Source organism: Choloepus didactylus, chromosome 13, assembly GCF_015220235.1.
Source record: "Choloepus didactylus isolate mChoDid1 chromosome 13, mChoDid1.pri, whole genome shotgun sequence".
Classification (NCBI taxonomy): Eukaryota; Metazoa; Chordata; class Mammalia; order Pilosa; family Megalonychidae; genus Choloepus; species Choloepus didactylus.
In genome coordinates, this window is record NC_051319.1 from 12,706,797 (window position 1) to 12,732,874 (window position 26,078).

Genomic DNA, 26,078 nt, shown 5'->3' on the forward strand with positions numbered 1-26,078 from the left:
GATGACTTCAGCAGTCAGAAGAGAGAACTTTCATCTTTACTTCAGCCAGCCAGCCCTTCCTGGGGAATTCATCAAAGACCTTCATCAGAATGCCAGCTTGCAGCCAGCACTGCAGAATTTGGGCTCATGTAACCCCACAGACAGTTTTATAAAATCTAATACTATTTACAGATATCTCCTCTTGGTTCTGTTTCCCTAGAGAATCCTGAGTAATATACTAGGTCTTGAAGATGTTTCCTTACATTTTTCTCTAGGAGTTCTATGTTACTGGCTCTTATATTTAGGTCATTGATCCATTTTGAGTTAATTTTTGAATAGGTTGTGTGGTAGGGGTCCTCTTTTATTCTTTTGGACATGGATATACAGTTCTCCCAACAGCATGAACTGAACAGACTGTTCTGTCCCAGTTGAGTAGACTTGGGAGCCTTGTCAAAAGTCAATTGACCATGGATCTAAGGTTCTATTTCTGAACTCTCAATTCAATTGCATTGATTAATATGTCTATCCTTATGCCAGTACCAAGCTATTTTGACCAATGTGTCATTATAATAAGCTTTAAAGTCAGGAAGCATGAGTCCTCTCACTTTACTTCTTTTTTAAGATGTTTTCAAGTATTTGAGGCCACTTTCCTTTCCAAATAAATTTGATAACTAGCTTTTCCAATTCTGCAAAGTAGGTTGTTGGAATTTTGATTGGTATTACATTGAATATGTACATCAGTTTGGGTAGAATCGACATCTTAATGACATTTAGCCTTTGTATCCATGAACACGGAATGTCTTTCCGCTTATTTAGGTCTTCCTTGATTTCTTTTAACAAGATTTGTAGTTTTCTCTGTACAGGTCCTGTAAATTCTTGGTTAAGTTTATTCCTAGATGATTGATTCTTTTAGTTGCTATTGTGAATGGAATTTTTTTCTTAATTACCTCCTTGGATATCTCATTACTAATGTGTAGAAACATGACTGATTTTTGCATGTTCATCTTGTATCCCACTACTTTGCTGAACTTATTTATGAGCTCAAGTAGCTTTGTTATAGTTTTTTTTTTTTTGGATTTACTAAATATAGGATCATGTCATCTGCAAATAATGACAGTTTTACTTCTTCCTTTCCAATTTGGATACCTTTTATTTCTTTTTCTTGACCTATTGCTCTATCTAGAACTTCTAGCACAGTGTTGAATAACAGTGGTGACAGTGAGAATCCTTGTCTTGTTCCCAATCTTAGAGGAAAAGCTTTCAGCTCTCACTGTTGAGTATGATTTTAGGTGTTGGTTTTTCATATATGCCTTTTATCATGTTGAGGAAGTTTCCTTTGATTCCTACCTTTTGAAGTGTTTTTTATCAAGAAAGGGTGCTGAATTTTGTAAATGCCTTTTCTGTGTCAATCGAGATGATCATGTGGTTTTTCCCTTTTGATTTATTAATGTAGTATATTACATTAATTGATTTTCTTGTGTTGAACCACCCTTACATACCTGGGATAAAACCCATTTGGTCATTGTTCCAATTTGCTAATGCTTTCACAAAACACCAGAAATGGATTGGCTCTTATAAAGGGGGTTTATTTGGTTACACAGTTACAGTTTTAAGGCCATAAAGTGTCCAAGGTAACACATCAGCAATCAGGTACCTTCACTGGAGGATGGGCAATGGTGTCCGGAAAACCTCTGTTAGCTGGGAAGGCACGTGGCTGGTGACTGCTCCAGAGTTCTGGTTTCAAAATGACTTTCTCCCAGGACATTGCTGTCTAGGCTGCAGCTCCTCAAAAATGTCACTCTCAGTTGCCCTTGGGGTGTTTGTCCTCTCTTAGCGTCTCTGGAACAAAAGTCTATTTTCAAAGGCCATCTCCAAAATGTTGCTGTGTAAGCTGCAGCTCCTCTCTCTGCTCCTGTGCATTCTTCAAAGTGTCCCTCTTGGCTGTAGCAAGCTTGCTTCTTCTGTCTGAGCTTATATAGTGCTCTAGTAAACTAATCAAGGCCCATGTTGAATGGGTGTGGTCAAGCCTCCCTGGAAATTGTCTAATCAGAGTCATCACCCACAGTTGGGTGGGTCGCACCTCCATGGAAACAGTCAATCAAGGAGTTACAATCTAATCAACACTAATACATCTACCCACACAAGATTGCATCAAAGATAATGGCGTTTTGGGGGACATAATACTTCCAAACTGGCACAGTTGTGATGTATAATTCTTTTAATGTGCTGTTGAATTCAGTTTCAAGTATTTTGTTGAGGATTTGTGCATCTGTATTCATTAGGGAGATTGGTCTGTAATTTTCCTTTCTTGGGTATTGTTATCTGGCTTTGGTATTAGGGTGATATTGGCTTCATAGAATGAGTTAGGTAGTGTCCCCTCTTCTTCAATTTTTTGGAAGAGTTTGAGCAGGAGTTGTGTTAATTCTTCTTGGAATGTTTGGTAAAATTCCCTTGTGAAGCCATCTAGTCCTGGGGTTTTCTTTGTAGGGAGGTTTGTGATGACTGATCTCTTCACTTATAATTTTTTGATGAGATCTTATATTTCTTCTAGAGTTAATATAGGTTTTGTGTGTATTCTAGGAATTTGTCCATTTCATCTAAGATTTCTAATTTGTTGACATACAGATCCTTTTTATTTCCTTGGGGTAAGAAGTAATGTCCCCCCTCTCATTTCTGATTTTATTTATTTGCATCTTCTTTCTTTTTATTTTTAGTCAGTCTAGCTAAGGGTTTGTCAATTTTATTGATTTTCTCAAGGAACCTTTTGATTTGGTTAATTCTCTCTATTGTTTTTTATTCTCAATTTCATTTACTTGTGTTCTGATCCTTATTATTTTTTTATTTCTACTTGCTTTGAGGTTTATATTGTTGCCTTGCTCCCCTCCCCCCCTTTATTATATCATCTTATTTAAAACAGATTTTGATCTCTCTGTATATAAACCTTCCTGACCTGGTATATGCTTGTTTTTAAGGAAAATTTTAAACATATAAAAGTAGAATATTATAATGAACCCCATTTACCCATCACTCAGCTTCAATAATTATTAATTCATGGCCAGCATACTTCCTGCCCCTCCTCATGTGCTTTTTCTTTTTTTCTTTCCTTTTTTTAGTTTTATTCAGATAATTTGCACACCATACAAGTCACTCATTTAGAAGTATACAATTTAATGGCTCTTAGTATATTCACACAGTTATGCAACCATCACCACAATCAATTTTAGAATATTTTTCCTATACCTAAAGGAAACCTTGTTCTCTTTAGCCATCATTCCCCCTTTCCCCCAACCTTCCCAGTCCTAGGAAGTTACTATTGTACTTTCTTCTGTCTTTGGATTTGCCTATTCTGAACATTACATACAACTAGAATCATATAGTATGTGGTCCCTTGTGACTGACTTTTTTCACTCAGCACAATGTTTTCCAAGTTCATCCATATTGTAGCATGTATCAGTACTTCTTTTATTTCTTTTTATTGCTGAACAACATTTCATTGTATGGATATGCTACATTTTATTTCTGCATTCATCAGTTGATGGACATTTGAGTTTTTCCATTTTTTTGGCTATTATGAATAATGTCTCTGTGGACATTCATGTACAAGTCTTTGTGTGGGCAAATGTTTTCATTTCTCTTGGGTATATGCCTAGGAGTGAAATTGCTGGATCATACAGGAACTGTATGTTTAACCTACTGAGGAACTGCCAGACTGTTTTCCAAAGGGGCAACACAATTTTATATTCCCCCTAGCAGTGCATGTGGGTTCCAATCCCTGTGTTATTTTGAAGTAAATTCCAGACATAATTTCATCCTAAAGTATGTCAGTATGTGTAAAAGATAAGGGATTTCTTTGTCAAACATAACCACCATACCATGATCGTGTCTACTAAAAATTTTTTTAATAGGATCAAATATTGTGCTCAAATTTCTGTTGGTCTCTTAAGAGTAGTTTCCTTACATAATGTGTACCTTTTTTAAAAAACAAAAAAAAAAATTTTTCCACATTACCAAATTCCAAGCCCCAATTTAGAGGTTTTACTATTTCTTTGAATGGGAGAAAAGATGGCAAGTGGATTAAAGGTTTTCACTACAACCTGACAAAATGTACAAAAACCTAATTGGTCTCTTTACATGTTTTAAGTACTTCATTTCAGACTGTGAATTAATACAATCAATTCTGAAAGAAGTGAAGGCAGTTTGGTCTAAAACAAGTAGGATTCTTATTAAGTAAGGCCTTAGCATGCATGTGTCATTGCATGGGCAGTGCTTTAGTTTGCTAAAGCTGATGGAATGCAATACACCAGAAATGGGTTGGCTTCTACAATGGGGGTTTATTAACTTACAATTTACTGTTTGGAGACCATGACAACGTCCAAATCAAGGCACCAACAGAATGATACCTTCTTCCTGAAAAAAGACTGCTGACAATCTGGGACTCCTTTTTCACGTGGGAATGCACATGGCGGCGTCTGCTGGTCCTTCTCTCCGGGATTCTGTTGCTTTCAGCTTCTGGCTGCTCCATCTTTCAGCCTCTCTGGCTTTTCTCTCTGAGCTTCTCTGGTTTTACTCTGTATTCTCTCTGTCTTTTATCCTCTTATAAAGGACACCAGTAAGAGGATTAAGACCTACTCTCTGAGGTGGGTCACATCCCAACTTAAGTTAAAATCCCACTCACCTAAAAATCCTATGCACAAAGGGTCCACACTCACAGGAAAGGATTAGCTTGAAGAACATGATCTTTTCTGGGGTACATGCAGCTTCAAACCATCACAGGCAGTGAGGGGCAGGAGTGGTGGGTGGGATGTAAATACAGTGGGGGCACTGGTTCCTCACTGGTCCACTATTTACAGTTACCAGCTATGCCAGTCCATCTCCCTGAAGAAGTGGTGAACATTTTTCAGAAAGGTAGGGAATTTTTCAGGATTCTCTTACACCTCTAAAAGGTTTCTGAACCATGTTAATATTCATTCAAATAAATATATAAATTACTTGGGGGTGGGACTAATTTAAAGAGAGTGGTTTTAAAAATGGTAAGGAGCAATGTTTTAAATTTTCTTTTTGAGCAAACTACAGGTTAGGTTGGTCTTGAGAGATTCCAGCACATAACCTCGGTTGAGGGATTCTGAGCTGCAGTGTGGTATAGTGGTTAAAACCATTGATTCTAGATATATACCAGCTGGGTTTGATTCCTGGCTCCTTCATCTAACAACTATTTAACATTGGACATGTTACTCAATTTCTTTGTGCCTCTGTTTACTCATCTATAAAATGTGGACCATGACAGTACCTGATTTATAGGTTTGTTGTGAATATAAAATAAATTTCTGTGGGTAAAGTGCTGGGCACATTATGAGCCCTTATTAAGAATTAGTGGTTATTAGTACTGGAGTAGTTTTATTTTCTAGAGCTGTACTGTAATCTCCTGCAGGTGTCTCTGAATGGTTTGGGTACTAACTGGGCCAGGCCATGGCTCTAAAGAAGAGGGCAGGGGATACCACTGGCTTTGGTTCTCCATCATTTCCTTTGTTGGTGTGGTTAGCTGAGTGTCTGGTTCATCTCCAGATGTGGTGAGCACATATTGTGTGTCCAGGACTATGCCAGGTAATGTGGAGACTATACAGGAATTATGAGACAACCCTGGACTTTAAGAAACCTGAAATCTCACACAGGACTCCTTGGCATTTTTGGGTTTGGGTCAAGTTCCACTGACACCTCCCCAATCTTAAATATATTGTCACTATTTTCCTGGAGTGCTTCAAATTGGCAACTGCTAAATGTGGTTTTGAAAAACAAATCAGTGGGTCATGAAATCAATGTAGTGGATGGTGACCAGCTTTTTTTTTTTAAATTAAATTAAATTCATTTTTATTGAGATATATTCACATTCCATACAATCATCCATGGTGTACAATCAACTGTTCATAGTACCATCTTATAGTTGTGCATTCATCACCCCAATCTATTTTTGAATATTTTCCTTAACCAGAAAGAATCAGAATAAGAAAAAAAAAAAGTAAAAATGAACATCCAAATCACCATCCCCCATCCCCTCCTACTTTTCATTTAGCTTTTGTCCCCATTTTTCTACTCATCCATCCATACACTGGATAAAGGGAGTGCGATCCACAAGGTTTTCACAATCATACTGTCACCCCTTATAAGCTACATTGTTATACAATCATCTTCAAGAGTCCAGGCTACTGGGTTGGAGTTTGATAGATTCAGGTATTTATGTCTAGCTATTCCAATACACTAAAACCTAAAAAGTGTTATCTATATAGTGTGTAAGAGTGTCCACCAGAGTGACCTCTCAACTCCGTTTGAAATCTCTCAGCCACTGAAGCTTTATTTTGTTTCACTTCACATCTCCCTTTTGGTCTAGAAGATGTTCTCAATCCCACAATGTCGGGTCCAGATTCATCCCCAGGAGTCATATCCTGCATTTCCACGGAGAGCCACACCCCCAGGAGTCAGATCCCACATATGAGGGAGGGCATTGAGTTCACCTGCCAAGTTGGCTTAGCTAGAGAGAGAGAGAGGGCCACATCTGAGCAACAAAGAGGTACTCAGGGGGACACTCTTAGGCACAATTATAAGCAGGTTTAGCCTCTCCTTTGCAGTAAGAGCTTCATAACGGCAAGCCCCTAGATAGAGGGCTTGGCACACCAAACCATCAGTCCTCGATATTTGTGAGAACATCAGCAACAATCCAGGTGAGGAAGTCCAACACTTCCACATTTTTCCCCAGCTCCACAGGGGGCCCCTGCATATATATTTTTATTCTTTGCCCAAATTACTTTGGGAGTGTCCCTATTTCACACTAACCTATACAAACCTACCAGATCTCACTTCCTGTTCAAGTTCCATGCAATTATGGTGTTTGAACAAATTGAATATACAAGTTAAATTGTTTAGAAAAGATAGATCTTGCACTAAATAAACATCTCTTCTCTTGGTCTCACATGGAAGTTGAAGTTAAAACACAGTCAATATTGACCTTTACATTTGGCCTGATTTGCCTTAGTCCTAACCAGATCAGCTTCACTCATATCTCTAATTGAAATTTGAGCTCTTTATCAGCTTTTTTTTTTTTAATCAGTTGCTGTATGCGCTAATACTGACATTCATATCTGCCAAGCTGTAGCTCTGCTTCAGGTGTCACACAGATACCCAAATTCCAGAGACCGATCAGGCTATACAAAAAGGGATCAGCATCTCAGAGTTTGGAGATAGCCATTTCAATTCAGGAATAGATGTGACTGCTGTAAGAGTTTACAATCTATAGGGACCATTACAATAATTGTTCCCTTGATAAGCTGTGCTCTAAGATTCAATTCTGAGTTTACACATTGTAGTTAGTCCATATTGGTGAGGCATTACAGAATTTGCCTTTGTTTCTGGCATATGTCACTTAAAATGCTGTCTACAGGATCCATTCACCTTGTTGCATGTCTCACAGCTTCACTCCTTCTCATAGTTGCTCAATATTCCATTGTATGCACACACGACAATTCACCATTCTGTTCCTCAGTTGACATACCCTTAGGCCACCTCCACCCATTGCAAATCATGAATACTGCCTCCACAAACAGCAGTGTGCAAATGTCCATTCATGTCTCTGCTCTCAGATCTTCCAAGTACATACTCCATAATAAGGTTACAGGACCTTATGGCCCCACATACTTAGCTTCTTTTGGAACCACCACACTGTCCTCCAGAAAGGCTACACTATTCTGCTTCCTCACCAACAGTAAATACATACCTCCCTCTATCCATGTTTTCTCCACACTTTTATCCCTATTTATATTTTTTCCTACAATTCTATAGAGATATATTCATATACCATACAATTATCCACAGTGTACAATCAGTTGTTCATGGTATTATCAAATAGTTGTGCATTTATCACCACAGTCAGCAGTTGAGCATATTGATTACTACAAAAAAAAAGTTTTCTTTAAATGAATAATAAAAAAGATAATAAAAAGAAAAATAAAATAATCATACAATACAATGGTAAAGTCAGACAACAATACTACTACCAAGAATCCCATATCCCTTATATCCCCCTGTCATACACATTTAGCTTTGGTATGTTGCCTTTGTTACATTTAATGGAAGCATATTACAATGTTACTGTTGACCATAGACTCCAGTTTGCTTTGATTATATTTTTCTCCCAACACCATCCCTTTTTCAGCACTCTGCATGGTTGACATTCATTTGTTCTCCCACATGGAAAAACATTTTTGTATTTGTACATTTATTTAGTCACAATCATTGACCACTCCAGTTTTTGCTAAGTTATACAGTCCCAGTCTTTATCGGGTGACCAGCTTTTTATACAAATGGAATAGAATACAATAGAATCAGAGTGCACCCTACATAGTAAGGGTGATTATTATTTTGTGAAACTTTTGTTTCCATTATGGATATATGTATTGGGAATTGGGTTACACACCTGCCAATCCTCCACCCAGGCTACTCATCTTTAATTGTGACGTTTTTAGAGGAAATAGTGATGACTAAGCATAAAAATTATTAGATAAATTTGTGAGTATGTTAAATGTCCTCCCTGGTATATACTAAGGTGCAGACTGCTGGGTCTTCTTGCATCATCAGGGCCTCCTCTTCCTCAGAATTGTGTCCGCACATTCTCCCTTCTTCACTTTCTTCTCCAGGTCCATGCACAGTTAGTTGGGACAGAATGTGGGCTGGTGTGGGCTGGATATGCCATTAACTTATTTGTGGGTGTTTTTGTTTTCTTTTTTTAATCATTTTTTTAATTGTAGAATATAACATATATACATAGAAGTGATAACTTTCCAAGTGAAATTTAACAACTAGTTAGAGAACAAATTTCAAAGAATATTATAGGTTACTGTTCCAATTTGCTAATGCTGCCATTAAGCAAAATACCAGAAATGGATTGGCTTTTATAAAAGGATGTTATTTGGTTACTAAATTACAGTCTTAAGGCCATACAGTGTCCAAGGTAAGGCATCAGCAGTAGGGTACCATCACTGAAGAACACCAATGGCGTCTGGAAAACCTCTGTTGGCTGGAAAGGCGCACAGCTGGCGTCTGCTTACTCCTAGGTTGCGTTTCAAAATGGTGCTCTCCAAAATATTTCTCTCAGCTGCAGCCACAGTGAGCTTCTTGTATCTGAGCTCTTATAGGGCTCTAGTAAACTAATCAAGGCCCTTGCTGAATGGGCAAGGCCACACCTCCATGGAGGTATTGGCTTGGGCTTATCATAAAGCTTCTAGGTGAAGCTTGCCTAGAAGTAACTTCCAGGGCAGCCTCTTGACTCTATTTGAATTCTCTTAACCACTGAAACCTTATTTTGCTGCCTTTCTTTTCCCCCTTTTATTTGTGATTTTTAAAGTTAGATTCATACCATAGATGGTCGGCAGGGAGAGTTATTAAAGTCTGCTGTGTTACTTGTGTGAAAGTCAGAACACAAATTTGTCGTCAGTACATCCACCTGTCAAGAGACCTTAAGGTCTCCAAGGAGGCAGCACAGAAACAGGGGTAATCCCTACCTATGGCTGAGGCTGTCCTTGTGGGTGGAGAAGGACTGTCCCTTGTGTTCTGGGAATCTCATTGCACAAGTCTCTGAGATAAGAAATGACTGATGGGCCAGGCTGGGTCCTGACTCAGGGCTAGAGTGGGAGAGAGGGCCATTATGAAGTGAGAAATTAGAAAGCTGGTGTCTGGATAGGGCTTGCTACCCTAGACACTATGGAATTTGGTTTGGAAAGGAATTAGTGCACAATCCTAAACTTACTTTTATTAGTCAACCCATCAAAGGGTTACAGGTGGTGGACATGGGATAACAGTTGGGAACTAAAGAATGTGGACAGTTTACAAAAATAAATTGAAGTAATAACAGTCTTTTCAAGATTTATAGAAGCCAATGCTGTATTCCCTACATATCCTGCAACCCCCCACCCAATTAAAAAAAAAATACTCATTGTAAAAAATAAAAAAATAAATCCAGACAATATTTGAAGGAATACCATAGAAAACTGAAATCCTATTAATCCCATCAGCTTAGAAAAAGCCCTTGTAAGGATTTTGGCTAATTCTCCAATGGTGTGTTTCTGTCTTCATTTCTAATGTGCTTTTATTTGAACAAACCAGCATTACTACTGGACTGCTAATTTCTGTAGTGACCCTTGTTTGTCTTGCCTTTTTTGTACAGGAGTCAATAGAACCTCTAAAGGAAGAAGTCTTATTGGTACAAATAATGGCCCATCTCAAAACACTGGAAAAGGAGTTACAGTGGAAACAGGCTTTTCTGTGGATAACTTTTCTGCTTCTGTCCTCACTGGAAAACTGACTACTGTCTTCCTGCCAGTTGTCTACACATTTGTGTTTGTGGTTGGTTTGCCGAGTAATGGCATGGCCCTGTGGGTCTTTCTTTTCCGAACACAGAAGAAGCACCCCGCTGTGATTTACATGGCCAACCTGGCCTTGGCAGACCTCCTCTCTGTGATCTGGTTCCCCTTGAAGATTGCCTATCACATCCATGGCAACAACTGGACTTATGGGGAAGCTCTTTGTAAGGTGCTGATTGGCTTTTTCTATGGCAACATGTACTGTTCCATCCTCTTCATGACCTGTCTCAGCGTGCAGCGTTACTGGGTCATCGTGAACCCCATGATGCACCCCATGAAGAAGGCCAATATTGCCATAGGTGTCTCCCTGGGCATATGGCTGCTGATTCTGCTGGTGACCATCCCCTTGTATGTCGTGAAGCAGACCACCTACATTCCAGCCCTTAACATCACCACCTGCCATGATGTTTTGCCAGAGGAGGTGTTGGTAGGGGACATGTTCAATTATTTCCTCTCTCTAGCCATTGGAATCTTTCTGTTCCCGGCTCTCCTCACAGCGTCTGCCTACGTGCTGATGATCAGAACACTCCGATCTTCTGCCATGGATGAAACCTCAGGAAAGAAAAGGCAGAGAGCCATCAAGCTCATTGTCACCGTCCTGGCCATGTACCTGATCTGCTTCACTCCTAGCAATCTTCTACTCGTGGTGCATTATTTCCTGATTAAAAGTCAGAACCAGAGCCATGTCTATGCCCTGTACATTATAGCCCTCTGCCTCTCCACTCTCAACAGCTGCATTGACCCCTTTGTCTATTACTTTGTTTCACAAGATTTCAGAGATCACGCAAAGAATGCGCTCCTTTGTCGAAGCGTCCGCACTGTTAAGCGAATGCAAATATCCCTCACCTCAAAGAAATCCCCTGGGAAATCCAGCTCTTACTCTTCAAGTTCAACCAGTGTTAAAACCTTCTATTGAATTTTCTAGCTCCCCAGATGGAAGTTTTACGGTAGGATTTGGAGCCTGCGTGAGATTCTAGGGGATATTCCTGTTATTTCCTACCTGAGTAGGTCTCACCACATACCATGTGTGTGCAGCAACCCTCTCAGGATTGCCGGAAGCTTCCCTGTTTGCATGTTTACATGAATCAAGGTTGGCAGTTTCAGGACTCCTTTACTCAGCTACTCTCAGAAACTGGCCTGATGGAAGCAGCATTTCAGAAGGTATCAAAATTATTCCTGGCACGAAGATTAGTTTCTTAGCTGAAACTGTATTTATTTTCATCTGGAGTCAGTCATAGCCTTATTAGGCTATAAGGGCCTTGGAGATTATCAGTTCAACTGAGCAATTTTACAGATGAGGATACTAAAGAGGTGAGCTGCCTGGAGTCATGTTTCCAACCAAAAGCAATGAGTCAGGGTTAGATGGCAGAAATCAAGTGTTCACTGTGGTTCATGTAACACAATGCATCAAAAAATCACTGTGTATCTTGTTATAAAAATGAAGGTTCCTTAGACTCAGTAATGGGACTCTTCTCGGAGCAGGATCCAGGAATCTGCATTTTAACAGGCTTCTGTGTGATATTATGTGCTCCAGTGTTTAAGAACCAATGAACTGATTCTTCTACTTGGCAAGGAGCTTTAATAGTTTTGTTTTGTTTTGTTTTGTTTTTGATAAGCCATTTTTAACAAAGATTCAATGAAAAAACTTTCTCACATGAAAATTAAGAATAGTATACTTTTCCTTCCAGAGTAGGAAACTGGAGTCTCTGATATCTGTATTTTATACTTCCAGAATTCTGTTCTTTCCTACTTGCAGTTAATGATGTATATTAAATGACAGTGCCAAGAACATTTGACAAAGCCTTAATAGTTTTTGAAAAAAGAGAGAGGCAAAAAGAAGGTTTTGTGCCTCTTCTTTGATGATCAGCATTGAGTGAAATCTGTTTGTTGAATTATGGGACTTTGAATTATTTCTTTATTAATCCTTGGAGCTTTTGTATGTATCATTTTTATTTCAAGAAAATGATGAGATATTAAAGCTGTAAATACAAATTTTGTGTAACATTTTACTGACTGAAATATTCAGGTAGTCTGAGTAATAGACTGTTTTGCAACTAAGAATATCATTTACCACTTTGTATTTTTGAAAATTATTGTTGGAATATTGACAGTTTGGTTCATATATTATCAAAGATGATATTATAAAAGCCTTCACTAGATTAGAAGCATATCTGTTTGGAAAGCCACAGCATCACTTTTCCTTCTAAGAAGAAAAGCTGTGATGCTCACACCATATGTACTTATCTAAACAGCGCCATTGTCAATTGTTTTTCATTTAACAATATGTTTTAGAATTCTTTCCATGTCTGCATCTACAGGTTGACTTCCATTTTTTAAAGGATACAGACTTCTTAATATTTTGGATAATCATGATATATTTAGCTGTGCTTTTCCCATTGGCTCCTTAAGTTATCTCTCCTTCTATTTATTTATGGTTGTTTTTTTTTTTTTTTTTGCTATTAAAACAGTGCTGCACTGAACATCTGTGTACATACATCGTTTTTTTAAGGCAGTTTTATTCACACCCACTATAGAGTCCATCCAACTTGTGTAATCAGTGGCTCTCAGCATAATCACAGAGTTGTGCTTGTATCACCACAATGAATTTTAGAACCTTTTCATTGCTCCCAAAAGAAAAACCCTCACCACTTATACTCCCCTGTTATTGACCCTTAGCTTTGTTCTGGTGTCTTTGTTATAATGGGTGGAAGAATATTATAATATTACTATTAACTATAGCCCATAGTTGGCGTGGGTTGTATTTTTTCCATATACCACCCATTAGTAACACCTTGTAATAGTGATGTTCATTTGTTCTAATTCATGGAAGAGCCTTCTTATATTTGTACTATTAATCACCTTCATTGCCCGCAACAGGGTTCACTGTGTTGTACAGTCCCATGTTTCATCCTCTAGCTTCCCTTCTAGTGACATACACGACCCTAGGTTTCCCCTTTTGACCACAGTCACTGTGTACATACATCTTTGTGAGTATTTCTGTTGGATAAGTTCCTTGAAGTAGAATGGCCTAGAAGTGGTTTGATACACATTTAAATTTTGATAACTCTTGCCAAATTGTCTTCAGTACTTCATCTTTTACCAAAATAGTATGCCTGTACCTGTTTCCTGAAATGCTCAGCTGCATTTGAAGCTCTCAATCTTTGGAAATTTGGTCAATCTGATTGGGAAAAAAAAAAAGTCTCATTGTTTTAATTTATGTTGAAGAAGCAACACAGCCGAGTGACTAACAGTGCAGGCCCTGACCTGCCAGGCCATGACCTGCCAGGCCATGTTGCATTCTGACCCTCACATCTTAGCTTTGTTACCTCAAGCAAGATACTTCTCTGTGCCTCAGAGAGTAGTATAGACGTACCTCAAAGATGTGGGCTTTGTTCCAGAACACTGCAGTAAAGCGAGTCACATGGATTTTTTGGTTTCCCAGTACATGTAAAAGTTATATTTGCACTATACAGTAGTCTATTGAGAGTTCAATAGCATTATATTTTTTAACAATTTGCATACTTTAATTTTAAAATACTCTATTGCTTGCAAATGCTAACCATCATCTGAGCCTTCAAAGGGTCGAAATCTTATTGCTGATGGAAGGTCTGGCCTCGATGTTGATGGCTGCTGACTGATTAGGGTGGTGGTTGCTGAACATTGGGGTAGCTGTGGCAATTTCCCAAAATAAGACAACCATAAAGTTTGCCACATCGATTGACTCTTTCTTTCATGAAAGATTTCTCTATAGCATGCAATGCTGTGTGACAGCATTTTACTCACGGAACGTCTTTCAAAATTAGAGTCAATCCTCTCAAACTCTTTATTAACTAATGTTTTTAAATAATAAAATCCTTTGTTATTCCAACAATGTTCACAGCGTTTTCACCAGGGGCAGATTTCATCTCAAGAAACCACTTTCTTTGCTCATCCATAAGAAGCAACTCATCTGTTCGAGTTTTATCACAAGATTGCAACAGTCCAGTCACACCTGGCTCCAATTCTAGTTCTAGTTCTCTTGCTGTTCCACCACATCTGCAGTTACTTCCTCCACTGAAGTCTTGAACCCTTCAAAGTTATTCATGAGGGTTGGAATCAACTTCTTCCAAACTCCTGTTAATATTGATATTTTTACTTCCTCCTATGAATCACAGGTGTTCTTAATGATGTCTAGGATGGCAAATCATTTCTAGAAGTTTTCAATTGTCTGCCTGGATCCATCAGAGGAAACACTATGGCAGCTATAGAACTAAGAAATATATTTCTTATGTCTTAGGACTTGAAAGTCGAAATGACTCCTTGATCCATGGGCTGCAGAATGGATGTTGTGTTAGCAGGCATAAAAACAGCATTAATCTCATTGTACATCTCCATCAGAGCTCTTGGGTACATTGTCAATGAGGAGTAATATTTTGAAAGGACTCTTTTTCTGCGGTCTCAACAGTGGGCATAAAATGTTCGGTAAATCATGTTATAAACAGATGTACTGACATCCAGGCTTTATTATTCCATTTATAGAGCACAGGCAGAATAGATTTAGTATAATTCTTAAGAGCTCTAGTATTTTCAGAATGGTAAATGAAAATTGGTTTTAACTTAAAGTCACCAGCTGCATTAACCCCTAACAAGAAAGTTGGCCTGTTATTTGAACCTTTGAAACAGGCATTGACTTTGCCTCTAGCTATGAAACTCATAGATGGCATCTTCTTCCAATAGAAGGCTGTTACACCTACACGGAAATTCTATTGCATAGTGTTCTAGTTTGCTAGTGCTGCCAGAATGCAAAACACCAAAGACGGATCGGCTTTTATAAAAGGGGGTTTATTTGGTTACACAGTTACAGTCTTAAGGCCATAAAGTGTCCAAGGTAACGCATCAACAATCGGTACCTTCACTGGAGGATGGCCAATCATGTCTGGAAAACCTCTGTTAGCTAGGAAGACACATGGCTGGCGTCTGCTCCAAGTTCTGGTTTCAAAATGGCTTTCTCCCAGGACATTCCTCTCTAGTCTTCAGCTCCTCAAAAATGTCACTCTTAGTTGCTCTTGAGCCATTTGTCCTCTCTTAGCTTCTCTGGAGCAAAAGTCTGCTTTCAAAGGCTGTCTTCAAAATGTCTCTGTAAGCTGAAGCTCCTCTCTCCATTCCAGTGCATTCTTCAAAGTGTCCATCTTGGCTGTAGCTCCTCTTCAAAATGTCACTCTCAGCTGCACTGAGTTCCTTCTGTTTGTCAGCTCATTTATATGGCTCCAGTGATTTAATTTAGACCCACCCTGAATGGGTGGGGTAACACCTCCATGGAAATTATCCAATCAGAGTCATCACCCACAGTTGGGTGGGGCGCATTTCCATGCAAACAACCTAATCCAAATGTTCCAACTTAATCCCCACTAATATGTCTGCCCCACAAGATTGCATCAAAGAATATGGCTTTTCCTGGGGGGCGTAATACTTTCAAACCAGTACACTTAGTATAGCCTCCTTCACCAATGATCTCAGCTAGATCTTCTGGATAATTTGTTGCAGCTTCTCCATCAGCACTTGCTACTTCATCTTGCACTTTTATGTTATGGAGATGGCGTCTTTCCTCAAACCTCATGATCCAATCTCTGCTAGCTTCACACTTCTGCAGCTTCCTCACCTCTCTCAGCCTTCATTGAATTGAAGAGACTTAGGGCCTAGCTCTGGATTAGGCTTTGGCTTAAGGGAATGTTGTGGCTGGTTTGATCTTCTATCCAAACCACTAAAATTTCTCCATATCAGCAGTAAGGCTGTTTCACTTTCTTTCATATCATTTGCGTGTTCATTGGAGTACCACTTTTAATTTCCTTGAAGAACTTTTCATTTACATTCACAACTTGGCTAACTGTTGGCACAGGAGGCCTAGTTTTCAGCCAACCTGGGCTTTCAATATGCCTTCCTCACTAAGCTTAATCACATCTAGCTTTTGATTTAAAGTATGAGACTTTCTTTGATTTAAAAATGCAATTCTTGCTTTCCCTTGAATACTTAGAGGCCATTGTAGGATTATTTTTTTTAATTAAATTCAGTTTTATTGAGATATATTCACATACCATACAGTCTTCCACAGTATACAATCAACGGTTCACAATATTGTCATATACTTGTTCATTCATTACCCCAATCAATTTTTGAACATTTTCCTTACTCCAAAAAGAATAAAAATCAGAATAAGAAAATTAAAGTAAAAAAGAACACCCAAATCATTCCATCTCCCCATCCCACCCTATTTTTCATTAAATTTTTGTCATCATTTTTCTACTCATCCATCCATACACTGGGTAAAGGGTGTGTGAGCTACAAGATTTTCATAATCACACTGTCACATCATGTAAGCTACATAGTTATGCAATCGTCTTCAAGAATCAAGGCTACTGTGTTGCAGTTTGACAGGTTCAGGTATTTCCTTCTAGCTATTCCAATACACTAAAACCTAAAAAGGGATATCTATATAGCATATAAGAATGCCCTCCAGAATGACCTCTTGATGCCGTTTGAAATCTCTCAGCCACTGAAACTTTATTTTGTTTCATTTCTCTTCCCCTTTTTGGTCAAGAAGGCTTTCTCAATCCCTCAATGCTGGGTCCAGGCTCATCCCCGAGAGTTATGTCCCACGTTGCTAGGGAGATTTGCACCCTGAGAGTCATGTCCCACATAGCAGAGAGGGCAGTGGGTTTACCTGCTGAGTGGGCTTAGAGAGAGAGAGAGGTCACATCTGAGCAAGAAAGAGGTTCTCTGGGGGAGACTCTTAGGCACTATTATAAGTAGGCTTAGCCTCTCCTTTGTGGTAACAAGTGTCATAAGAGCAAGCCCCAAGATCAAGGGCTCGGTCTACTAAATTATCAGTCCTCAGTGTTTGTGAGAATATCAGTAACAACCCAGGTGGAGACACCCAGCATTCCCACATTTTCCTGCAGTTCCTCAGGGGGGCCCTGCACATTGTAGGATTATTAATTGGCCTAATATAAATTTCTACATTGTTGTGTCTCAGGGGATAGGGAGGCCCAAGGAGAGGGAAAGAGATGGGGAAAGGCCAATCAGTGAAGCAGTCAGAACACACACAACATTTATCAGTTCATCTTATATGGGTGTCATTTGTGGTGCCCCAAAACAATTATAACAGTAACATCAAAGATCACAGGTCACCATAACACATATAAAAATAATGAAAAAGTTTGAAGTATTACAAGAATTACCAAAATGTGACACAGACACAAAGTGAGCATATGCTGTTGGAAAAACAGTGCTGATAGGCTTTCTCCATTCAGGGTTGCCAGAAACCTTCAATTTGTAAAAAAAACATAATATCTGCAAAGCACAATAAAATGAGTTATGGCTGTATTTTCCTCATACAGTTGTAAGGAATAAATGCTTGGCACTTTTTAAGCTCTCATAAATAACATTATTATTTTCTGACCTGCCCCCTTTTCTCTTCAGTGCGAGCTTCCACCCAGCTTTTCTGGCTTGCTCTCCATTGAGTCTCACAGCAGGCCCATGAGTTTGGCCTGGGACAGTTATTTGTATCTTCTCATTTTGCACATGGGGCATTGAAAGGGGGTGGGCAAAGGATAAAAGGGAGCAGCAGCATATGGTTCACAGGGACCTGCAGGCAGTCGAAGAGTTGATCCAGTGGAAAATAATTTTGGGGGTAGTTGGCATTTATTAGTCATTTTTATAATGCATGCTGATGGTAAAAAATCTAACTGAACAGCAACATACAAAATGAAAGTTTTTCTTTGCTACCCATACCCCATTTTCATCTCCTGGAGAGAAGTAACTTTATAATAATTTGTTTATAGAAAAACTATGTATTTCATACTCTAAAAATAAGAATGAATACGTATGGAAATATGCATACAGATACATACCTATGTATGTAAACTTTGGTTCATTCATATGGCCCTTCCTCTTTATTTTTAATCACCACGTAGTAGTCCATGTATTGACAACTCTAATCAGTACTCTATTAAAGAATAGGTACTTCTCTTGGTTAATTTTCACCAAGTCTTTGATTCGATTTTAGAGAGAGCATAAAGGAAGTGATTTGAAAAGTAGAATCATAAGAATGTTTGCTGAAGTGAAAGCTTTTCTAACAGTTTTGTGTCATTTGCCTTTGCGAAGTGAGTTACTCTGGCCCAGAGCAGAGACAGTCCCTGGGTGTGGTTGTCTTCATCCTTGTGTTTCACATCTTGTTCAGCTGTAACTGAGAAATTAGGATTTAAGAAATTATTATGATTACAGAATCATTATGGTATACTACTTCTTATTTTCTAATATACTAAAATAGACAGGCGGAGATACCTGAAATTACTGAACTGTAATCCAGCTGCCTTGCTCTCTGATGATTACGTAATTATACAGCCTTTATCTTGTGATTGTAAAAACCTTGTGCCTAGAGGCGGGGCAAGATGGCAGACTGGTGAGCTGTATGTTTTAGTTACTCCTCCAGGAAAGTAGGTAAAAAGCCAGGAACTGCGTGGACTGGACACCACAGAGCAATCTGTCTTTGGGCATACTTCATACAACACTCATGAAAACGTGGAACTGCTGAGATCAGCGAAATCTGTAAGTTTTTGCGGCCAGGGGACCCGCGCCCCTCCCTGCCAGGCTCAGTCCCGGGGGAGGAGGGGCTGTCAGCTCCAGGAAGGAGAAGGGAGAATTGCAGTGGCTGCTCTTATCGGAAACTCATTCTACTGATTCAAACTCCAACCATAGATAGACTGAGGCCAGACACCAGAGACTCTGAGAGCAGCCAGCCCAGCAGAGAGGAGACAGGCATAGAAAAAAAACAACACGAAAAACTCCAAAATAAAAGCAGAGGATTTTTGGAGTTCTGGTGAACACAGAAAGGGGAAGGGCGGAGATCAGGCCTTGAGGCGCATATGCAAATCCCGAAGCAAGGCTGATCTCTCTGCCTTGGGCACCTTTCCTTAATGGCCCTGGTTGCTTTGTCTATTAGCATTTCAATAACCCATTAGATCTCTGAGGAGGGCCGTTTTTTTTTTTTTTTTTTTTTTTTTTAAATCCTTTTTGCTTTTTCTAAAACAATTACTCTAAGAAGCTCAATACAGAAAGCTTCAAAGAATTGAAATTTGGGCACGTCAAGTCAAGAGCAGAACTAAGAGAGCTCTGAGACAAAAGGCAATAATCCAGTGGCTGAGAAAATTCACTAAACAACACAACTTCCCAAGAAAAGGGGGGTGTCCGCTCACAGCCACCATCCTGGTGGACAGGAAACACTCCTGCCCATCGCCAGCCCCATAGCCCAGAGCTGCCCCAGACAACCCAGTGTGACGGAAGTGCTTCAAATAACAGGCACACACCACAAACTGGGCGTGGACATTAGCCTTCCCTGCAACCTCAGCTGAATGTCCCAGAGCTGGGAAGGGGGAGCAGTGTGAATTAACAGAGCCCCATTCAGCCATCATTTGAGCAGACTGGGAGCCTCCCTACACAGCCCAGCAGCCCAGAACTGCCCTGGGGGGACGGCACTCACCTGTGACATAGCACAGTCATCCCTCAACAGAGGACCCGGGGTGCACAGCCTGGAAGAGGGGCCCACTTGCAAGTCTCAGGAGCCATACGCCAATACCAAAGACTTGTGGGTCAGTGGCAGAGACAAACTGTGGCAGGACTGAACTGAAGGATTAGACTATTGCAGTAGCTTTAAAACTCTAGGATCATCAGGGAGATTTGATTGTTAGGGCCACCCCCCCTCCCTGACTGCCCAGAAACACGCCCCACATACAGGGCAGGCAACACCAACTACACACGTAAGCTTGGGACACCAATTGGGCCCCACAAGACTCACTCCCCCACTCACCAAAAAGGCTAAGCAGGGGAGATCTGGCTTGTGGAGAACAGGTGGCTCGTGGACGCCACCTGCTGGTTAGTTAGAGAAAGTGTACTCCACGAAGCTGTAGATCTGATAAATTAGAGATAAGGACTTCAACTGGTCTACAAACCCTAAAAGAACCCTATCAAGGTCAGCAAATGCCACGAGGCCAAAAACAACAGAAAATTATAAAGCATATGAAAAAACCAGACGATATGGATAACCCAAGCCCAAGCACCCAAATCAAAAGACCAGAAGAGACACACCTAGAGCAGCTACTCAAACAACTAAAGATGAACAATGAGACCATAGTATGGGATATGAAGGAAATCAAGAAGACCCTAGAAGAGCATAAAGAAGACATTGCAAGACTAAATAAAAAAATGGATGATCTTATGGAAATTAAAGAAACTGTTGACCAAATTAAAAAGATTCTGGACACTCATAGTACAAGACTAGAGGAAGTTGAACAATGAATCAGTGACCTGGAAGATGACAGAATGGAAAATGAAAGCATAAAAGAAAGAATGGGGAAAAAAATTGAAAAACTCGAAATGGACCTCAGGGATATGATAGATAATATGAAACATCCGAATATAAGACTCATTGGTGTCCCAGAAGGGGAAGAAAAGGGTAAAGGTCTAGGAAGAGTATTCAAAGAAATTGTTGGGGAAAACTTCCCATATCTTCTAAACAACATAAATACACAAACCATAAATGCTCAGCGAACTCCAAATAGAATAAATCCAAAAAAACCCACTCCAAGACATATACTGATCACACTGTCAAACATAGAAGAGAAGGAGCAAGTTCTGAAAGCAGCAAGAGAAAAGCAATTCACCACATACAAAGGAAACAGCATAAGACTAAGTAGTGACTACTCAGCAGCCACCATGGAGGCGAGAAGGCAGTGGCACGATATATTTAAAATTCTGAGTGAGAGGAATTTCCAGCCAAGAATACTTTATCCAGCAAAGCTCTCCTTCAAATTTGAGGGAGAGCTTAAATTTTTCACAGACAAAGAAATGCTGAGAGAATTTGCTAACAAGAGACCTGCCCTACTGGAGATACTAAAGGGAGCCCTACAGACAGAGAAACAAAGACAGGACAGAGAGACTTGGAGAAAGGTTCAGTACTAAAGAGATTCGGTATGGGTACAATAAAGGATATTAATAGAGAGAGGGAAAAATATGGCAAACATAATCCAAAGGATAAGATGGCCGATTCAAGAAATGCCTTCACGGTTTTAACATTGAATGTAAATGGATTAAACTCCCCAATTAAAAGATATAGATTCGCAGAATGGATCAAAAAAAATGAACCATCAATATGTTGCATACAAGAGACTCATCTTAGACACAGGGACACAAAGAAACTGAAAGTGAAAGGATGGAAAAAATATTTCATGCAAGCTACAGCCAAAAGAAAGCAGGTGTAGCAATATTAATCTCAGATAAAATAGACTTCAAATGCAGGGATGTTTTGAGAGACAAAGAAGGCCACTACATACTAATAAAAGGGGCAATTCAGCAAGAAGAAATAACAATCGTAAATGTCTATGCACCCAATCAAGGTGCCACAAAATACATGAGAGAAACATGACAAAACTAAAGGAAGCAATTGATGTTTCCACAATAATTGTGGGAGACTTCAACACATCACTCTCTCCTATAGATAGATCAACCAGACAGAAGACCAATAAGGAAATTGAAAACCTAAACAATCTGATAAATGAATTAGATTTAACAGACATCTACAGGACATTACATCCCAAATCAACAGGATACACATACTTTTCTAGTGCTCACGGAACTTTCTCCAGAATAGATCATATGCTGGGACATAAAACAAGCCTCAATAAATTTACAAAGATTGAAATTATTCAAAGCACATTCTCTGACCACAATGGAATACAATTAGAAGTCAATAACCATCAGAGACTTAGAAAATTCACAAATACCTGGAGGTTAAACAACACACTCCTAAACAATCAGTGGGTTAAAGAAGAAATAGCAAGAGAAATTGCTAAATATATAGAGACGAATGAAAATGAGAACACAACATACCAAAACCTATGGGATGCAGCAAAAGCAGTGCTAAGGGGGAAATTTATAGCACTAAACGCATATATTAAAAAGGAAGAAAGAGCCAAAATCAAAGAACTAATGGATCAACTGAAGAAGCTAGAAAATGAACAGCAAACCAATCCTAAACCAAGTACAAGAAAAGAAATAACAAGGATTAAAGCAGAAATAAATGACATAGAGAACAAAAAAACAATAGAAAGGATAAATATCACCAAAAGTTGGTTCTTTGAGAAGATCAACAAGATTGACAAGCCCCTAGCTAGACTGACAAAATCAAAAAGAGAGAAGACCCATATAAACAAAATAATGAATGAAAAAGGTGACATAACTGCAGATCCTGAAGAAATTAAAAAAATTATAAGAGGATATTATGAACAACTGTATGGCAACAAACTGGATAATGTAGAAGAAATGGACAATTTCCTGGAAACATATGAACAACCTAGACTGACCAGAGAAGAAATAGAAGACCTCAACCAAACCATCACAAGCAAAGAGATCCAATCAGTCATCAAAAATCTTCCCACAAATAAATGCCCAGGGCCAGATGGCTTCACAGGGGAATTCTACCAAACTTTCCAGAAAGAACTGACACCAATCTTACTCAAACTCTTTCAAAACATTGAAAAAAATGGAACACTACCTAACTCATTTTATGAAGCTAACATCAATCTAATACCAAAACCAGGCAAAGATGCTACAAAAAAGGAAAACTACCGGCCAATCTCCCTAATGAATATAGATGCAAAAATCCTCAACAAAATACTTGCAAATCGAATCCAAAGACACATTAAAAAAATCATACACCATGACCAAGTGGGGTTCATTCCAGGCATGCAAGGATGGTTCAACATAAGAAAAACAATCAATGTATTACAACACATTAAAAACTCGAAAGGGAAAAATCAATTGATCATCTCAATAGATGCTGAAAAAGCATTTGACAAAATCCAACATCCCTTTTTGATAAAAACACTTCAAAAGGTAGGAATTGAAGGAAACTTCCTCAACATGATAAAGAGCATATATGAAAAAACCCACAGCCAGCATAGTACTCAATGGTGAGAGACTGAAAGCCTTCCCTCTAAGATCAGGAACAAGACAAGGATGCCCGCTGTCACCACTGTTATTCAACATTGTGCTGGAAGTGCTAGCCAGGGCAATCCGGCAAGACAAAGAAATAAAAGGCATCCAAATTGGAAAAGAAGAAGTAAAACTGTCATTGTTTGCAGATGATATGATCTTATATCTAGAAAACCCTGAGAAATCGACGATACACCTACTAGAGCTAATAAACAAATTTAGCAAAGTAGCGGGATACAAGATTAATGCACATAAGTCAGTAATGTTTCTATATGCTAGAAATGAACAAACTGAAGAGACACTCAAGAAAAGATACCATTTTCAATAGCAACTAAAAAAATCAAGTACCTAGGAATAAACTTAACCAAAGATGTAAAAGACCTATACAAAGAAAACTACATAACTCTACTAAAAGAAATAGAAGGGGACCTTAAAAGATGGAAAAATATTCCATGTTCATGGATAGGAAGGCTAAATGTCATTAAGATGTCAATTCTACCCAAACTCATCTACAGATTCAATGCAATCCCAATCAAAATTCCAACAACCTACTTTGCAGACTTGGAAAAGCTAGTTATCAAATTTATTTGGAAAGGGAAGATGCCTCGAATTGCTAAAGACACTCTAAAAAAGAAAAACGAAGTGGGAGGACTTACACTCCCTGACTTTGAAGCTCATTATAAAGCCACAGTTGCCAAAACAGCATGGTACTGGCACAAAGATAGACATATAGATCAATGGAATCGAATTGAGAATTCAGAGATAGACCCTCAGATCTATGGCCGACTGATCTTTGATAAGGCCCCCAAAGTCACCGAACTGAGCCATAATGGTCTTTTCAACAAATGGGGCTGGGAGAGTTGGATATCCATATCCAAAAGAATGAAAGAGGACCCCTACCTCACCCCCCTACACAAAAATTAACTCAAAATGGACCAAGATCTCAATATAAAAGAAAGTACCATAAAACTCCTAGAAGATAATGTAGGAAAACATCTTCAAGACCTTGTATTAGGAGGCCACTTCCTAGACTTTACACCCAAAGCACAAGCAACAAAAGAGAAAATAGATAAATGGGAACTCCTCAGGCTTAGAAGTTTCTGCACCTCAAAGGAATTTCTCAAAAAGGTAAAGAGGCAGCCAACTCAATGGGAAAAAATTTTTGGAAACCATGTATCTGACAAAAGACTGATATCTTGCATATACAAAGAAATCCTACAACTCAATGACAATAGTACAGACAGCCCAATTATAAAATGGGCAAAAGATATGAAAAGACAGTTCTCTGAAGAGGAAATACAAATGGCCAAGAAACACATGAAAAAAATGTTCAGCTTCACTAGCTATTAGAGAGATGCAAATTAAGACCACAATGAGATACCATCTAACACCGGTTAGAATGGCTGCCATTAAACAAACAGGAAACTACAAATGCTGGAGGGGATGTGGAGAAATTGGAACTCTTATTCATTGTTGGTGGGACTGTATAATGGTTCAGCCACTCTGGAAGTCAGTCTGGCAGTTCCTTAGAAAACTAGAGATAGAGCTACCATTCGATCCAGCGATTGCACTTCTCGGTATATACCCGGAAGATCGGAAAGCAGTGACACGAACAGATATCTGCACGCCAATGTTCATAGCAGCATTATTCACAATTGCCAAGAGATGGAAACAACCCAATGTCCTTCAACAGATGAGTGGATAAATAAAATGTGGTATATACACACGATGGAATACTACGCGGCAGTAAGAAGGAACGATCTGGTGAAACATATGACAACATGGATGAACCTTGAAGACATAATGCTGAGCGAAATAACCCAGGCACAAAAAGAGAAATATTATATGCTACCACTAATGTGAACTTTGAAAAATGTAAAACAAATGGTTTATAATGTAGAATGTAGGGGAACTAGCAGTAGAGAGCAATTAAGGAAGGGGGAACAATAATCCAAGAAGAACAGATAAGCTATTTAACGTTCTGGGGATGCCCAGAAATGACTATGGTCTGTTAATTTCTGATGGATGTAGTAGGAACAAGTTCACTGAAATGTTTTATAGTATGTAACTTTCTTGGGGTAAAGTAGGAACATGCTGGAAGTTAAGCAGTTATCTTAGGTTAGTTGTCTTTTTCTTACTCCCTTGCTATGGTCTCTTTGAAATGTTCTTTTATTGTATGTTTGTTTTCTTTTTAACTTTTTTTTTCATACAGTTGATTTGAAAAAAGAAGGGAAAGTTAAAAAAAAAAAAAAGAAAAGAAAAAAGACAAACAAGGAAAAAAAAAAAAAAAGATGTAGTGCCCCCTTGAGGAGCCTGTGGAGAATGCAGGGGTATTCGCCTACCCCACCTCCATGGTTGCTAACATGACCACAGACATAGGGGACTGGTGGTTTGATGGGTTGAGCCCTCTACCATAAGTTTTACCCTTGGGAAGACGGTTGCTGCAAAGGAGAGGCTAGGCCTCCCTGTATTTGTGCCTAAGAGTCTCCTCCTGAATGCCTCTTTGTTGCTCAGATGTGGCCCTCTCTCTCTGGCTAAGCCAACTTGAAAGGTGAAATCACTGCCCTCCCCCCTACGTGGGATCAGACACCCAGGGGAGTGAATCTCCCTGGCAACGTAGAATATGACTCCCGGGGAGGAATGTAGACCCGGCATCGTGGGATGGAGAACATC

At 39.2% G+C, this 26,078-nt stretch overlaps 2 protein-coding genes across 2 annotated transcripts in view; both read left to right on the forward strand.

The window, feature by feature from the left end:
- Positions 1 to 12,811, forward strand: part of F2RL1 (F2R like trypsin receptor 1) — a 28,184-nt gene extending 15,373 nt beyond the window's left edge. Inside the window, exon 2 of the mRNA XM_037802057.1 lies at positions 10,187 to 12,811. Within this exon, the coding sequence (XP_037657985.1) occupies positions 10,187 to 11,298 (1,112 nt within the window). The 3' untranslated portion in view covers positions 11,299 to 12,811. The remainder of the gene's footprint in view (positions 1 to 10,186) is intronic.
- S100Z (S100 calcium binding protein Z) overlaps positions 1 to 26,078 on the forward strand; it is a 79,272-nt gene that overhangs the window by 15,271 nt on the left and 37,923 nt on the right. The gene's annotated exons all lie outside the window — the stretch shown is intronic.